The following is a 17452-nucleotide window of genomic DNA, read 5'->3' as shown; positions in this document are numbered from 1 at the left end:
GTTTTTCTTCATTCTCAGACAAGCTTCACACACATTTGAACTTTCACTCTCCATAATTTGATTTTTTTTTTACTTTGGGTCTGGAAGCCAATTTCTAAGCAGGCACAGCTGGAAGCTCACTCGACTTGATCAGTGGAACATCGACTGTGCTGTTCAAATCTTATCCACATGAACTTGTTCTGTAATATTAGGAATGCACCAAACATTAAGAGAGAAGCTAATAGGAAAACTGTCATTGATTTAAAGGGTAATGTCAAAAAGTCTAAAGAAAAGAAAAACTGGTGTCACTTTGAAATGCAGCTGTTAGCTTCCTCTTAACTATGTTAATTGTCCCACTAGTGATGGGCGTTCTCCTTCTGACACAAGGTGCAGCAAACACAGAACCTTTCATATACCTGATCTAATTTTTTTGAGACAGGCTCTGATTGGTGCACCTGTAGGGAATATGCTTAAAAGTCAAGATGGGCAAAGGAGCTGATTTGTACTCAGAGTAAAGTAACAACAAATATTTCAGAGTTCATCACAATGATTGGGCGAAAGAGGCTGGATTACTTGTATCATACCATAGGTTCCGCACAAACTATCCCACATAAAGCAAACATCTGGTTGTTTGAGACTCATTTATGAATTAATGTTTCTTCCCAAGTTCCTTTTCATAATTGTCTTTTGGTTATTATGCATTGGTGTGTACATGCATGCTTGTATGTGTATGTATGTCATTGCACCAAACTGTTTGTTTAATTGAATGTTTAGTGTGGCTTGCATGTCTTAGTTCTGTTTATTGGAATGTTAAATGGTCCAAATTGGGTTTTCAGTAAACCATGAAAAGCAATTGTGATATCTGACTTACCCCTTTGGCACGCTGCCTTCCTTTAAACGCAAATCCAGTCATTAATTCCACATTTTAATAAAACAAATTTGCTCTAGTATGATGTTGCATGCCATCATTCCTTTTATATGTTGAAAAGTAGGGACACACTGGCAACAAATCCTGCAGTTTGGTTCCAGTAATGCAGTTCAAATTAATAATTGATCTGAAAACCTGTGGCTAACACGTAGCCAGCAGGGTCAAAATGAAATATGACAGTTAAATGTCAGCCAAAGATATACAAACATAAGTCAGTATCATATTTAAGAAAATAGAACTACTTTGCCTATTTGGGGGTTTTTTTTCCCCCTCAAAAGTGATAGTTTAGTGATAGTTCAGTCTACATCCTAATCCATTTTCAATACATTTTCTCATCATTTAACAGTCAACTTAACTATCCAGTGTCAGATTAAAGACAACATGAAAATAGGGTTTTTCCTCCTGTTTTTTCGTGCGCTTCCCCAAAGAGCTTTTGCCCTTCCCCCTTTCAAAAAAAAAAAAAAAGGAATTTGATTTGCTTAAGCATAAAACAGGGAAAGTAGAGGTAACACAGAATCATTGCTTTAACAATATGGAATGTAATCATGCTATTTTGTGTGGTCCCACCCCAGAGATCCATCTAATCGCTGGAGTGTGATCAGTTTTAATGCAAACATCCTGCCGTCCGCAGGTTTGTGTCTGGAATTGTTCTGAAAAATGTCTTTCTGTCTTCACCCATCCCCCACTGCTCCTTATTCCACCCCTGTCCCTAACAGACGTGGGACAGATTCCAGGGCTGACCACCCCCACCCCTCCCCCACCTCCACCCCTGCCACCCGGCTCCACTGTGACCTCTGCGGCTGCTACCCCGGCTGTCACCCCCACCACCCCCGGCGGCCACCCTCCACCCCCGCCACCTCCTCCACTCCCTCCGACACTGACTCCAGGCGGGACGCCACCTCCTCCGCCGGGTCCCCCTCCCCCTCCCGGAGCTCCACCACCACCCCCAGCACCACCTCTTCCCACCGGACTGTTCTCTCCTGCAGAGGACCGCCCTCTCTCAGGCCTGGCTGCTGCCCTCGCTGGAGCCAAGCTGCGCAAAGTGCCAAGGGTGAGCGCTTGATTTGTTAATGGACCAATGGAAAGCTCGACTAACACGTCTTCATAAGTGAACCATTTAGAATACAGTGTATAAGTATTAGGAAGGCAACCGGTTGCATATGCATTCACTTCGGTCACCCCCGATCATCATACACAATCTCACAGTCACTAAAACATTATCCAAACGCACCATGTTCACACATGATCTCTCTCTCTCTCTCTCTCTCTCTCTCTCTCTCTCTCTCTCTCTCTCTCTCTCTCTCTCTCTCTCTCTCTCTCTCTCTCTCACTCACACACACACACACACACACACACACACACACACACACACACACACACACACACACACACCATCTGTCACATCTCATTAGGGCTCACAGGAGGACTTCATGTAATGCTCACTGTCTGCCAATGACTACATGGCTACTTGTGTTTTGAGTAAAATATGTATTGTACTTCTTTAAAAAACATAGCTTTTCTGATATAAAATGAGTATTAAAAACATCAATCCTTTTTCATTTATTCTATTTATTTCCCAAACACTGTAAATACCTTCTCTGTTTATGAAGAACACAAATGTGTTTTTGCTTGTGGCCCTTCAGAGTGATGATGCAGGGGCAGCTCTGGCAGCAGCCATGATGGGGGCCACAGGGGCTAAATCAGAGACAAGAGGTAACGGGCCACTTCCTGGAGGAGGGGGGCTTATGGAGGAGATGAGCGCCCTATTGGCCAGGAGGTACACTCGCACGATATTATCATCCAAAACCAGATTTGTCTGTTCACCATGCAAATTTTGTCCTAATTTCTGAAAATAGGCAATTAGTGGTTTTAAATTTGGAAATGAGACTTGATATCGATCAGTGTTTAAGCCCTCCTCACTGTGCCTGGGCTTTTGACATCTTACAGGAGAAGAATTGCGGAGAAGGGCTCGTCACCTGAACCTGACCAGAGATCAGTAAGTAATACCAGAACCATCGTCTAAGCCCCTGTCATGCTATGGTCCTGTGTTTGACTTTGTTTCAAAATGTCATTATTGCTATCGTCAGACGATAGCTCCTCAGTGTGCTTTGGTTATTTCAGAGTATTTTCACTCCTTGATCACTGAGTACTTTCGATATGAAAGTCTGTATGTCTTTAGAGGATGTCATGTTCTACATACCTGTCTGTTACTATTGACATATGTCATAAAGTACTTACCTAAATTGCAGAAAATAGTGTTTTGAGTTGTGGATATATTAATAAAGATATAAACCAATCACTATTTAAATAGCACTTGACATGGTTGAATTCTAGCTGAACATTGAACATTTTCCATACTATTTTCTATTCCTAGAGTATTATATTAATTACTTATACATGATTCTATGGAGAAAATCTAGCCTTTTAGGGGTTTTTTTTATGTTTGTTTGATTTAGTTTCCTGTTTTGTTTTTTTTGGGGGGGGGTTGTTGTTTTTTTAAGCTTTGGTCATGGTTCTGCCAGGCTTAATAAGGGCAGTGGAAGTAGGGAGGCCAATATGAATGTTTTGCGCACAGGTATTTAAAGGCATTTAAGAGTCAACTTCTTGCTTATAATTACAAATCATCTAGTGCTTTCTACCTGCATATAGCAACAGCCACGTTCTAGCTTTCCAAACTTGTGCCTCTAGATATGTGGTCAGTTTTTAAGGGAGCGTTTTTGTTTTTTGTTTTTTTGGTCAGTTGACAACATTTAATTTCTGCACTCTGTTATTTTGTCTTGATCGCAAAGGTTTTTGGTTTAATATAAAATGAATAATTCAATTCAGTTTTATTTATACAGCACCAAATCACAACAGTTGCCTCAATGCGCTTTATATTGTAAGGTAGATCCTACAATAATACACAGAGAGAAAAACCCAACAATCATGTGACCCCCTATGAGCAAGCACTTTGGCACGGTACTTCTGTTTGACCCACAGCCTGGGCGTGTGCATCAACTCGTTGGGGAAGCAGGCGAAACCCGTGGGGACATAGACTGGTATCCTGGGAGGAGACGGTGACAGTTGTGAATCAGCATTAGATTTTACTAAACAAGTCATTCTGAATATTTCAAAATTAGGTTTTTAAATGACAAAGTTGGGTGGCACAGAGCTGTTGAAGACTGTTAACAACAAACACCTTTCAACCAATAAGATGTTGCTGATGTGCTTTATGGGAATTTGGCATTTGTTCTCACTTACTTTGCATGTGGAGCATCAAGACCTTGGCCAAAGTTTTCCTTGTAGAACCTCATGGAGGAGATAATGCAGCCAGAGGTCCAATAGATCATGACGTTTGTCAGCAGGTCATCTAGAGAGAACTTCCTGCAACACATGACCCCACTGATATAAGACTACTGACAACTGAAAAACTAAGGAAACAAGCCTATTTCAGAATAGACAGCACTGCTAATACGCATGCTACTACTCAAGTTCACAACTTCTTATAACCTTCAATCCAATTTTATTTATACAGCACCAAATCACAACACCAGTCGCCTCAAGGTGCTTTATTTTGTAAGGTAGACCCTACAATAATACATACAGAGAAAACGCCAACAATCAGACGACCCCCTATGAGCAAGCACTTTGGCAACAGTGGGAAGGAATAACTCCCTTTCAACAGGAAGAAATCTCCAGCAGAACCAGGCTCAGGGAGGGGCAGCTATCTGCTGCGATTGGTTGGGGTGAAAGAAGGAAGACAGGATAAAATTCTGAGTTTGTGTTGGTGTTACAGATTAAATTTGTTTAAAAGATGTTTGTGATTCTGTGTAGACACTCCATCACAAGACCTGTTCTTGATCCTTATTGTGACTCATTAAACCTTGTTTCTGTGTGCCCAATAGGAGGAGGGTGAGATAAATACGACCCCTAAAGTGTCAGCTTGTAGCACACCAGGTGAGTGTTAAATGAAGACAACAGCATTAGCAGTTAACGAGCATCTTCCTGAAACTGGTGACAAGGTTTACAGCTAGCTTTAATCTCGTTAGGTTATAGGCATACTGATCTTAATGTCGGTTCATGTTTGGTTTCAGTATTTCTTATATTTTGTTTTCTGTTTTCCAGACATGCCCAGGAAGCCATGGGAAAGAACAAACACCATGAATGGTAGCAAATCTCCAGTTATTGGAAGGTACAGTGTCTTCCTGCATCTCCATTTGAAATGTTTGTTTATTACAAGTACATTTATGTTCTAAATTAAATTTTTGTTTATTAAGTTCACCCAGGATATGAATGCCGATCATTTCCTAACTGAATGGCAGTGTGACACAGCTAAACATGATTTCCTAGCCTCTGAAACTATACAAGGATATATTGAAGCATAAGCATCAACTAGCTTTAGCATGATGCATTGCTGGGGCCGTTTAGTGCTGGCTAACACCACTAAAGCTTATCCTGGCCTTTATGTGCAGATTCATAAGACCACCAGCGTGTGTGTGAGAATGAACGGGTGAGAATGTAATGGCATCCTTACCACATATTTTCATATACAGTAGTGACCCAAATAATAAAAATGGTGTACATCCATAACCAGATGAAGGTGTGTGGTGGATGAATTAGTCAACCTTAACCATGCAAGACCATATTTTATGTATCAAAAAATATACTTCATCTGTGTTAGCAGGCATGCTAGCATTAACTAATATTAGCCTGAACAACAACAGTTATGAATCAGATTAGATACAAAAAAGGATCAAACTCAGAACTTTTCACCCATAGGCGGTTCCACATGTTTCTGGGTTTTCTGTTTTGTTTTGGTTTTTTTTTGGTTTTTTTTGTTGTTGTTGTTTTGTTTTTTAAATATACTTTATCACTGAATTATAGTACATTTTAATTTCCTTTACACAGAAATGAGAAGCTGTTTCAGACTTTTTCCACAACAGCAGAAAGTAATTGAAATAAGTGACATCACCACACATGTAACAAATAAGATATCATCTATATAGTATAAACAGTTTGGGGGCCGAGTATTGAACCTTGTGGAACTCCACAAGAAACTTTAAGTAAACATAACTTATATCAGGGTTTTACCAGGTATTTTCTTACATCTACACAACCACTTATTAACAGAAGCCTTCCCATTAGGCTGGCGTTTTGCAGTACATATATAGGTTTTACACTGTAATTTGTAAAGTCAGTGTTTCTGCTGCTCACACAGACGAGAGTCTCCGTGGAGGAATCCCATGGGAGCAGATTCCTCCAACAGGTAGAGCGAAAAGCCCTGAAAAGTTTGAGAGAACCTTTTTTTCTTCAAATCAAACTTCCTTTAAAGTTGAGGTTTGCTGTGACGATTTGGTTGGAGAGGAGTTCTTTCGAAGTGCTTGGATGTTTGGACTGAATCGTGTGCCGTCTTTGTGTTCTTTACTACATTTATCAGTCTTGTAGGGGGCCGGGACTGCTCGTCTGTTGTTTAATACGTGCCATTTGGTCCAATTTGTGTGTTCTAAATCAGTGTGCGTCTGGATGATGGGTTTCTAATATAATCTAGTCATTGTGTTTGCATGCTGTGTGCCCGCTGCTCTCAGAACTTAATTTATTTTAAATGGGGAAATCCATATGTGTCCGTCACATACTGTACACCCACCCTATCATACAGACCAACACAAAAATGTGTGTCCACCCAGTGTAGAGTAGACTTGGCAGAGTATTATCTTTGAAGAGCCAGAACAGTTCCAGCAGGCTCTGACAGATAAGAGTGTGTGTGTGTGTGTGTGTGTGTGTGTGTGTGTGTGTGTGTGTGTGTGTGTGTGTGTGTGTGTGTGTGTGTGTGTGTGTGTGTGTGTGTGTGTGTGTGTGTGTGTGTGTGTGTGTGTGTGTGTGTGTGTGTGTGTGTGTGTACGTACGTACACAAGACCAGATGGGTGTTTTTGATTACAGCTTAATAAAATTGACTTTCATATGCAGAGCTGAGCTGAGCAGATTGTCACTTGTCAGACCCTGTAGTGTTGCACGGAGCTTTTTGTTGATCTGACCAGAAAAACGTTGACTTTTACTGTTATGGTAAATGGACTGGTTCTTATATATCGCTTTTCTACTCTGAGCAGTCAAAGCGCTTTATACAACTCGTTCATTCACCCATTCACACAAACACTTTTTCTAAACTGTTAAGTGCTCCCTATATAACATTCATACACATTCACATCCCGATGTGAATGTGTATCTGTAGCTCAGGTAGTGGTGTGTATTACCTGAGCTACAGCCAGGGGTAGCTACTTTTTATATATATATTTTTTATATTTTGTATTACTGTGTGATGGGCAGCATTTGGGCAGGTAAATCACAATATACACATACACCAAATCATCTGCAAAACACTAATTTGTTTGCTTTAATATTTTTTTAAATTATTGTGTAAATGTTGTATAATGTGTGCGCACTGATTTATCTTCCTCAGTCTGTTTCTTACCTTCACCATTTCTTCTGTTCTGAGACCAGCATGAAAAGGAACACAAACACACCACAATCTCAGTTTCCGAATTTTTCCCAGTCCCATAGCTACCTAATGACCTGCTGTTTAGGTCACTTCCTTTTCCTTCACTTCTCATTCCTGTCACGTGTCCTATCTTGAAAGTAACTGGCTGCTCAGAATGTTTTTTGTCCCTCACATGGTGTATGGGGCAATACCAGCCTTCTCTTAATTACTGGTATCCTCCTCCTTCCTTTAAGTGTGTGTGTGTGTGGGGGGGGTGTCCAGGGAAGTTGTGCCACACCTCAGGTTTCCTCCTTAAAAAGACAGGGGTAGTAAAGTGTATTTGCACTGTTACGAATGTGGTCTAATCTCTGTCTAGACAAACAGAGGTTGCTTTATTTTGTAACGGACACATTCAATATTTCCAGAGCTGTGGGAAAAGTAAGGGAATGTCTTCTGGAAGCAATAACCTTTTTATAAGTTTTTCAGTTCTCCACAGTGAATTTTATACTATTATTCTTTCCAGAGAAGCTTCAGCTCAACCACATTCTTGGGATATCTGGTATGAGTGACTATGTCACGCCCTTAACTCTCCTAGACATCAGCTGACAGAGGAACATGTGAGAAGACAAATATCCAGTGCACCCAGTATTTAACCTGCCAGCTTCTTAATACTGAGTCTGTGTCATATCAGAACGTGCTAGTGAATTAATAAGGAATTTAATATTTTGGTGTATTTACAGTATGGATATTAAACTATCCATACTGCATAGTCTAATATCCAGTTTCCATATAATTATAGTATATTTCATGAACTGGACCTGCCCCCTCTTTATTTCAGTTTGATAGGTGGCTGAGAACTGTGTGTTTGCTTTTCTGTGTATTCCCTTGCATGTCTCTGTGTACAGTATCCAATGTTTGTGCATGCATCGACCAGGATTTGGCTGCTAATTGTGTTTATGTGCATTTTATATCGGACTAACACAAAAGAGAAAATGCTCAGTGTGCAGTTCAGCATACTAATAAATCTCCTGCCTGTGGTGACAGACAAGTTTGATTGCAGAGTTTATTGTCATGTAAATGATGTCAAATATCGGATTTGTTTTTATTTGTTATCCTCTCAACTATTTATGGTTCCTCCTCTATAAAATAGATTCAAATACAGTTTGAGACATATTTATTCGACTGCTGTTTTCTCTCATGGTGTAATTTACTCAAGTTGCTTTACAAGCAGCTAAACAAGAGTCAGCATTCTTGTAGGAGGGCAGATTGTGTGGTTTAAATGATTTTACTGAGCTCAAAACCTCCATTTATTACTCATAAATCACATAGTAGCTGGTGTTGCTTTATGATCTTACAAGTAGTTTTTATGCTCTTTGTCTTTTCTCATAGACCTAAATCCACTCCTACACCTACTGCATCCTTAAGTGCCAATGGTGTGCCAACAGAAGCTGTTGACTATGATAGATTGAAACAGGTAAGTAGACATTTTTAGACACAGATTTTATTTCTGCATATTCCCTTTGATACTGTGATTGTGGTTTTCAGGTTGTTGCAGTATATGGTGACTGAATTTCTTTTCCTTGTGGCCCAAAAGTCGCCCGACAATATCAATATTGCTCCACAAAGTTTTCATATTAAAGCAAGTCAGCTGTATAGTGCTGTTGTTGTAAAATAAAAGTAAAATGGAACTTGGAACTGGAGCGTCTATTGACCTTGGTCTGTGTTTCTTCATTATTTATGCAGCCCTGTTAGTAGTTCAGTGCGTGGTAGTGTGGGTGTGTGCAGTCCTGTTAGAAGGCAGCTCCTCCCTCTGACCTTGTGAATGAGCCTCTTAGATAAGTAAAGAGTCTGTCAGAGTTCTGCATATCTGTCACTACAACTGGCCACAGACGTGACAGCCCACAGACCCACTCACCACACTCACTGTCTCACTGAGTAAGCCTGGGTTAAGTTATAGGTCAAACTTGAGGCTCATCATTTTAGTACGCCTTCCATACTGTGTATGTCACTTTGTTTGCATCTTGGTGTCATTAAGTAAGTCTTTAGCTCTAATCCCACAGAGATTACCTAAGAAGGGATTAGCTACTATGTAAAGTTGAGATGGGAGCTTCTTTTACCAGTTGCCAGGATGCATACCCACAGTAAAAGAAGGAAAAGGGGGGGGGGGGCAAAATTAACAATTGCACAAGACAAGCTCGTCTCTGAGGTCTAATGACATTTATCATGTTTATATGAAAATGTGACTTTTTTTTTTTTTTTCTTTTAGGACATTCTTGATGAGATGAGGAAGGAGCTGTCAAAACTAAAAGAAGAGCTCATTGATGGTAATTATCACCACTTTAGTCATCCTATAGAAAGACCAGCAAGGCTTTGTAGTGAGTCCATACTAAACACGACAGTGCAGTAATGGTTTCTGGACACTTTGTTTAAAAACTTTTTTTTTTATTTTGTGAGAGCCAGAAGTGATCATATTTTGACAAGAAGGTCTAACTTGTCCATTAAGCAAGTTAGCAAGCTAGCAAGTTTGGTTAGCAGTGTTTTGCAGTGTACCTAGTGTGATGTAAGGATACAGATATCTGCTTGTTAGTTTTAATTGACTGACAACTAAAATACTATAATTTCATTCACCACGACTGGAGCATCATCTTCTTGGGTGTGTACATTCAAAGGAGCTCATACTTTTTAAATTCTATTGGCATTGCTATAATAGGTGCCAACAGCACAAACACGCTGGAGAAGTGTGGTGGTTCATAACTCTTTGCTCCAATTCTTTCACTTCTACAAAGATTCACCGAAAGTTGGGTATTTTAACATGGGGAAACTGACTCACCCTTGAAGCCAGCCTTGAGTGAGTGTTACAGGAACTGCAGTTGTTGGCTTAGTTTATTGTGATCCACATTAAGAATGTGGCCGTGTCTTTGTTCTGTGTTTCAGCAATCCGGGAGGAGCTGGGTAGGTCCAGCACAGCATAGAGGAATCTGACTTCCCCGTTCAGAAACACACACAAGAACCGACAGACAACACCGGTCAACTTAAAGACATGACAATATAACAATGGAAAACAACAAAAAACGGTGGCGATTACGACAAAAATCATTTTACCACACAGAGAGGACATTATCTGGTGCGGAGCAGTGTCAGACAGGCTGGTGGTGGTAGGAGATTTGTAGCCTTTGATAGCTGTGACTCACAGAATCCATTCTGCAAAGCCTCGTATTCCCACTGCCCCATCTCACAACCCCCTCTCTCCCCTCGCCTTCCTGCTGAGGGCATCCTGGAGGACAGAGGAGCGAAAGTCTTTATGCAAAGATGGCTCCTCTCTGTTTGTCCTCCTATAAGAAGAAAATAAATCCAATAGTGAACTCTTCTGTGATACTGCATTAACCACAAGTTGCTCACTGTCAAAAGTTTTATCAAGAGTGTGCAGAGAGCCGAAGGATGGAAACTTAAAAACTTTTCTCCCATAATGCCATAGGGGTAGCGTGTGTTTGCGTATGAAGGACTGACAGTCTCTGGTGGAGGCTAACACTGCAGGACACTGTAAAGCTCGTCTTCCTCAAATACTATTTTAACCTGAACATATACAAAAGAGAGAAAAAGTTAGACTAAACAAATAAAATCTCTCCACCAACGTCTGTTTCAGTGTGGATCTACGGCCATATGAGTAGCTCAATAATCCAGTCTTTATACAGGATGCTCCCTGGCCCGTCTCTTCATCTGTGAAGTCATCATCAGAGGCACCGTTTCCCTCCCAAAGCGAGCGTTTTTGTCATTTTTCTGTCGTCGAGCGGCAGGTGGATGAGACACTGAGGGGTGTAGCTGCCTGTAGCTCTCTACCAAACATTACCTGTTGAACAGAAGTGCTGATTCACCTGCCATGCGCCTCGACCAGACGTATAGATAGGTGTTCCCCTTCCCTTGATTTAACGAGTCTCTATCATCCATCCTTCTCAGTCTGTTGTGGGGTTTTTTTGTTTTAGCATGTTTGTTTTCTTAGTACGGCGAAGGTCACAGGTCTGCCACGAATTTACATTACCCGTCACAAGTTTTAATACAAGCAATAAGTGTAGCATCTATTTTTACAGCCCTGCTCCTAAACACCACCAAACATTTCAGTGTCTCCTTTTTTTTTTTTTTTGCGGGGGGGCTCTTCTGGGCCCCTGTTGGATGTTACTGTGTCACCACCACCTTTCTGTAAAGCTGAAAGCTGATGTGATTGAATAACAGCGCAACACTGTAAGACATCATTTCATGGAATTCATTTCTATATCACAACACACTCAGAATTTTTCTTCTATAAATCCTAGGATACTGTATCTGTAGCCACATTGGAGGTGAACTTTATTATTAGTTTTGTTTTTTTGTTGGGTTTTTTTGGAGGGGGGGTGTTTGTTCTGTTTTCATTTCAAAACATTTATAAAATTAAACTTTTTTTCAAAAGGTGCACCGGATAACCCAAAAATCTAAGAGATTGTGTCCATGCAAGGACATGAATGTGCCATTCATTCTTTCACCAGTGCTTACCGTGTCATTTTTTTTCTTTGCCTTTTTCTCCTGCTGCTGTCAAATCCTTAAAATGACAAACTGTATTTACCCCTATCATGCTATGATATAAGATAGAACTGTCACTTTCAGCATGTCTTTAGCTTCAGTGCTTAAAGTACAATCAGTAAAAGAGAGAGATGTTTGGAGCTGAGAGACTGATGTCCCAACAAAGCTTCAAGATACAACGCAACAGGTTGAGGCAATGGATGAAAGTCTGTGGTATGGTTCTGTACTCTTGTTGTCTGAATGAGATCCTGAAGAGTGGCCATTTCCAAAACGTAATCGAGTTTCTTGGCTAGCTAACAGCCACAGTGTGCTCTGCAGGAGCCAATTTAAGCATTCAAGAGGGGGTGACGTTTTAACGTGAGCGTCTTTAGTGTATATTGCAAGCATCAGAATGGGATCTTAAAAAGCAGCAGCATACCATCTCCACAGGTCACTCCTAGGCAGCAATCCCACACACATTTCAGGTTTCGTCTCTCTGGACTCCAACTCTCACTTGTGACATTTTGTGTTGCCCACACAATCTTGGATGCAGTGTGTCGCTTGCGATGTTTCGATTACATTCTAAAAACGCCTGAGCAAACAAGCTTGTTCAGCCTGTAATTTAACATCAAATGGAAAAGCTGATAATTGCACTGAGTAATCACTAGTTTACTTAAGTTAGTGACAGCTAATGCTAGCTCCCTTGGGCACCTGTCACATTTCCAACATTCTCACCCGTTTTTCACTTTGAATAGGGGTAACATCAAGTGCTCATCTGGCTTGGTGATTCTTTGCTAGTTGTGTGCTGTTGAGAGGGCTGCTAAAACTTGTTAGCACCTGCCAGCCATATTTTGCACATGTTTCAGTGCTGCTGGTAGCAAGCAAAATGATGTAAATATCCCAAAAGAGCAGCAGACCAGTGAAACATGCTGTTTGGGATCAAAGTGAAGCAATTACTCATTTCTGTAGAAGTTGGTGACAGGCGGCTAACTTAGATAACGCTAACTGCTAACTCCATTAGCCTCAGTGAGGCAGTATTCGTATGTGGAGAGGTTGCTTTAGTGCCAGACAGTGGCTGTTCGTGTCCTTTGGGGACATATCTTTGCAGACACTACCGTCATATTGACAACAACTATTCACTCACAAGGCAGGCTAATGCAGCTTAACTAAACTAAACTAGCTATCTCTGTGCAACTTTGCAAATATGCAGATTGCACAAGCAACTCTTTTTTTTTTTTTTTTTTTTCATGATGGTTTCATTGCCTCGCAAATGATGTCATTAGCTGGCACTTGAAAAATTAAGTGCGAGTGAAGCCTTAAGTTTCGATGAACCAGCTACCTGCATGATGAATCTAAAGGGCACACTTCCAACATTGTAATGCCAGATTTGCTTTGTAGTGCAGGCTGAGATGACCATGAGGACCTGATTATGAATTCATGAGGAAGAATTTTGAAATTCCTACCAGACCAAAGAAACCATTACACCATCTTCAAAATTCTAATGGCACGTCTAACAAACTGTGTGTAAAATATGTGGCCATGCCCCCTTTAGAAGAATCTTTGGGTTAACTGGCTAATTTGTTGTTGTTGTTGTTCTTATCACCACAGTTTTTATACTACTTAACCCAACAGATGGCTTGATAATCATGTCTTTCAGTGGATGTTGGCGCCTCTGGTGGATCTCATTCTACACAACTGTTTAAGGGCTTTGATGTTATAGCTTTGCTACATAAGATCAGGCATCACACACTTGAGAAATGTCATTTTCCTCTTCAGTTACAGTCATCAGTTTGAGATTGGTTCGAAAATACTGTGAACATAATATGAAAGCAGTTTCAGTTCATGTGTGGACATGGTGTGATCCATGGAGGAATGTTTTTTTCGAGACAGTTTAGGTTTATCCACTTAAAAAAAGGCTGTTTCATCAACTCATTCACCAAGAGTGTTTACACAGCATCGATTGCACTTTAAGACAAAAAAACCCACACACAAACAAAGCAATCCACCGTGACAGCTGTCGCTCAGAGCCTCTGTCACCAACATTGTGGCTCTCTCACCAAAGGATTTTAACCCTGACGGTCTCCTGCTAAACATGATCAATCTCAGAAAAGTCGCCTTTTTATTTTAGGTTTTAATGATTTTGTCAAAAGCAGAAACATGTCACAATGGAAGTGGAAATGTTTTGATCAAGAAAAGTTTCTCTTTTGTGGAGCTGTGTAGTTTGTGCCTTGTTCCGAAGTTGCATTTAATATGTCAAAGATTTAAAGTTGACTAGTAATAATATCTATGGGACTGTCATTATGATCATCTGCAGTTTCTTTCTTTGTTCATCATGGTCAAGTTGATTTTAAAGGGAGAGTTTCAATCACTTTGGTACTGTTCCCTCCAAGAAAACAGTGTTTTTCTGTTTGCTTTCAACATAACTCATGACTTCTTTCCATGCAGCTGTGAAGCTGCTTCTCTTACAGCTCAGAAGTACAATCAAACTTTGATACACAAGGCCTACGAGGGTTCAAAGATGATCTTCAGTGTGTGTGATTTAGTTTTTTGTAAACCTGAAGCCCTGTTTGGAAGTCCCAATGAGTCTGGCTGCAGTGTTCTGTGTTCCCTCATGCCATTTTAAATGTCACAGAAACTCTTTGTGTTCAGCAGCTTAGCTTTCTTTACATGCTTGGAAATCTCTGATTGGGAAAAAAAAAACGTTTTGGTTTTGGCTGTGAGGTCTGCTCAATGATGGAAACACTTTGTAAATCCAGCTGAGGGAATGGAAGTTGTGAATTTGTGGGAATAATGGCAGAGATGACTGACTGAAGTAAGTTTTGTAGAGGGGTTTCCAGACGTATTCTTTTATCATCTGAAATGTACCATACTGTTCTCATGTCTAGTCTTTTCTTACATGCTAACATATTGTTTTTGTTTGAGCAAATGAAATAAAAATTGCAATACAATACTAGAACTGATTTCTTTTTAAATGATCACTGATTTCAACTATTTTTCACTGTTTAATGGGAACATTTTGTGGGGAGACCCAAACAGATGTGGAGAAGATCTGTCGAGAGCGAAGCGAAGGCCGTCGGAATGACGTGGACCCAGCTAAAGAGAGCAGCCCAGAACAGAGTCCGTTGGAGTGGGGTTGTTGCGGACCTATGCTCCCCCAGGAGTCAACAGGAAAATTGAATGGGAACATTTAAGTTAATGCTCTAATGGGTCAACTTCAAGTCAAGATTATACTGATATACATGAAGGAACAGGGTGAGCACTGCCACAGCTACAAAATGACCTTCAGCAGGACACTGTGAATGTGTCCCACCAAACAATCCAAAACAGACTTAATGAGGGTGGCCTGAGTCAGCACACCTTTGAAAGCAGTTTTTATCAGTTTGGCCTGGTGATCCTGTACATGCACTGAAATAAAAGTTACTTGAAATAAATTTTAGAATAATCGCCCCAATAAATGCTTCTTATTCTACAAAGACTTTGGCTGAACTGGCTCGTTTCACGGCTCGAGAGGAATAAAGTACCAAAGCCCAGTTTATGATAAAACAACAACTTATACAAAACTAATCTTAATGCAGTTCAACAATGGAAACATGGAAGTGGAAATGAGCAGATTCCAACTACTTGGTCAGAAATCAGCATTCGATCTCCTTTTTCTCCTCCCAGATCTGTTGCTGCACACCATTTCACAGCCTGTCAAGTGACATAATGTCTGACTGCTCCACGTCGTCTCACGTGCACACTGAGCAGATGTGAACAGGAAGAGGGGAAACTAACTAAAAATGAGCTCACTTATCGAAAGCTTGCATGTTGTGCACATTTTCTTCCTTGTAGTGCCACTGACATCTGTGAGCTCAGTCAAACTGCTGCTGCGTGAAAGGATGGCCACAGGAATCTCAAGACTAAAAGTTTAACCTAACACTGCAAGTTGTGGTTTTTCTTGTGTCAAAGGAAAATGTTTACAATGAAACTCTTTGCAAGATGTGGCTCCTTCACATCTTTTTAAAGTTTTTTTTTAAGTGCAAAATCACGTTTTTGGGATTGTTGTTAGTTACTTGCAGAGGCGTCTAGTTATCAGAGTTCATCTTGATTATGGTATATGGTACTTGATTATGGAGTTTAATAACTTCATACATTTTCTGGGTTACACCAAGAGTCCTGGTTTAGAGAATAAACCTCTTTTATTGGTTCCTGTGCAGCTTCACCTTACAACATACACAGCCATGCTTCCTGTGGGTGGAGCATACAGCGCTCTGTGCCAGTGCATCTGCAGTTCATTTGAGGTTTGCTTTGACTTGCAGCCACAGAGGAGCCGTGCTGTGGCGAAAGCTGCACTAAGACAGGAAAACACCCCGAGCTGCAGAGATGAGGACGAGGAAGATGAGACAACACTGATGCTGTGACTTGATTGGCGAGTTTGAATTTTCGAAATCAAGCCCTCTTCCTCTTATTGTCTTAATGAGCTTTAGCTTTGAGCGGCAGGTGCCAATAATGTGTCAACTGTCAGGTTCCCCCATGCAAATAAGTCATGCTCTTCTGCTGTCAGACACCATTTCTGCTTCACTTCACTACCATTGTTTGGGGCAATCTTCCTCAGCACACATACATACATACATATGAAATACTCAGTCCAGCATACTGTAATCAACTCTCTTTAATCTGGCAGATATTTAAACAGGTGCAAGAAATTTACTTTAAACTGGACAGGCTGTTTTAAAAATAAAAATAGTTTTCACTCCAGTTTTGTCAGCTGGTTCAGTAAGACCTATCAGGGGGTTTATTCCCCATGTTAAAATAGGTCTTTAGTGAGTGACTACACATTTGATAAGCATGACTTTTTGCTTATGCTTGACTTAAATAAACCTTACTTTTTATAATCCTAGTCATTTTCCATTGGAGACAGGCCCAAACCTTTTTGAAGGGGTACTAAAATTAATTGGTATCTTTATGATGAGAAAGCAAATGCATTATGACTCACAGATTTAAGGGTTTTCTGTTGCTGCATTATTACAGCAAAAAAGAAGTTGATGACAGAAAACTTAACTGCTAAATAGTGATGCAATTTTCGTGTAAATTTAAATGCAGAGATTTTGTAATGCATCGTGATAAACTCTGCATTAAAATCAATGTCACACAGGTGACTTATGTGAAAGCATGTGTCTCCAGAGCCTTTGCCTGGACAAGGCAAAGTGAGAATTAAGTGAATGATTCCCATTCACTTTTACCGCATTTTTTTGTTACTGCAATCAGTTAAAGTAGGCTGTACTAACAAAAATAGCAACTGTTAAGTATTAACAGTTTGAAAAATACGTTTATATTAATACTATTTTTATTCCAACATTGTTAGTCTCATAATAATAATTTTCATTATGCCCTCCAGAATGTTCGCGTTTATGAAGCAAAAAGTATTCATATTATACATACACAGTTTAATTTGGGATATTATTGTCAATACCGCTGTTTTGTCTGACAGTAATTTAATACCGGTAAACAAAGTAGTCGTGACTCTCTCAAAGCCAATCCCAACACAGTTAAAATCCACCGACAGCCAATGAAATCGCAGAGTC

At 40.3% G+C, this 17452-nt stretch overlaps 1 protein-coding gene and 1 long non-coding RNA gene across 11 annotated transcripts in view; one reads left to right on the top strand and one right to left on the bottom strand.

The window, feature by feature from the left end:
- The window catches only part of enah (ENAH actin regulator), a 143507-nt gene extending 132518 nt beyond the window's left edge, over positions 1 to 10989 (top strand). For 3 of the 10 annotated variants that reach the window (XM_080289855.1, XM_080289854.1, XM_080289852.1), the window contains exons 7-14: positions 1624 to 1958; positions 2551 to 2684; positions 2855 to 2903; positions 4792 to 4843; positions 5012 to 5078; positions 6105 to 6152; positions 8748 to 8832; positions 9625 to 9912. In XM_080289855.1, coding sequence (XP_080145981.1) covers positions 1624 to 1958; positions 2551 to 2684; positions 2855 to 2903; positions 4792 to 4843; positions 5012 to 5078; positions 6105 to 6152; positions 8748 to 8832; positions 9625 to 9765 — 911 coding nt within the window. In that variant the 3' untranslated portion in view covers positions 9766 to 9912. Of the gene's footprint in view, positions 1 to 1623; positions 1959 to 2550; positions 2685 to 2854; positions 2904 to 4791; positions 4844 to 5011; positions 5079 to 6104; positions 6153 to 8747; positions 8833 to 8903; positions 9054 to 9624; positions 9913 to 10144; positions 10207 to 10292 lie in introns of those variants that run through there. The other 7 variants (XM_026194527.2, XM_080289856.1, XM_026194518.2 and 4 more) reach the window with 6 other exon arrangements.
- Positions 3678 to 7633, bottom strand: LOC145420540 (uncharacterized). The gene is made up of 3 exons (XR_013901863.1): positions 7353 to 7633; positions 4148 to 4270; positions 3678 to 3950 (listed from the first exon to the last, which is right to left on the bottom strand). It is a non-coding gene; the product is annotated as an uncharacterized LOC145420540 (long non-coding RNA).
- Positions 10990 to 17452: the final 6463 nt, after the last annotated feature.

The sequence above is a fragment of the Astatotilapia calliptera genome, chromosome 15 (assembly GCF_964374335.1).
Source record: "Astatotilapia calliptera chromosome 15, fAstCal68.1, whole genome shotgun sequence".
Lineage (NCBI taxonomy): Eukaryota > Metazoa > Chordata > Actinopteri > Cichliformes > Cichlidae > Astatotilapia > Astatotilapia calliptera.
This window is presented reverse-complemented; position numbering and strand designations above follow the sequence as displayed.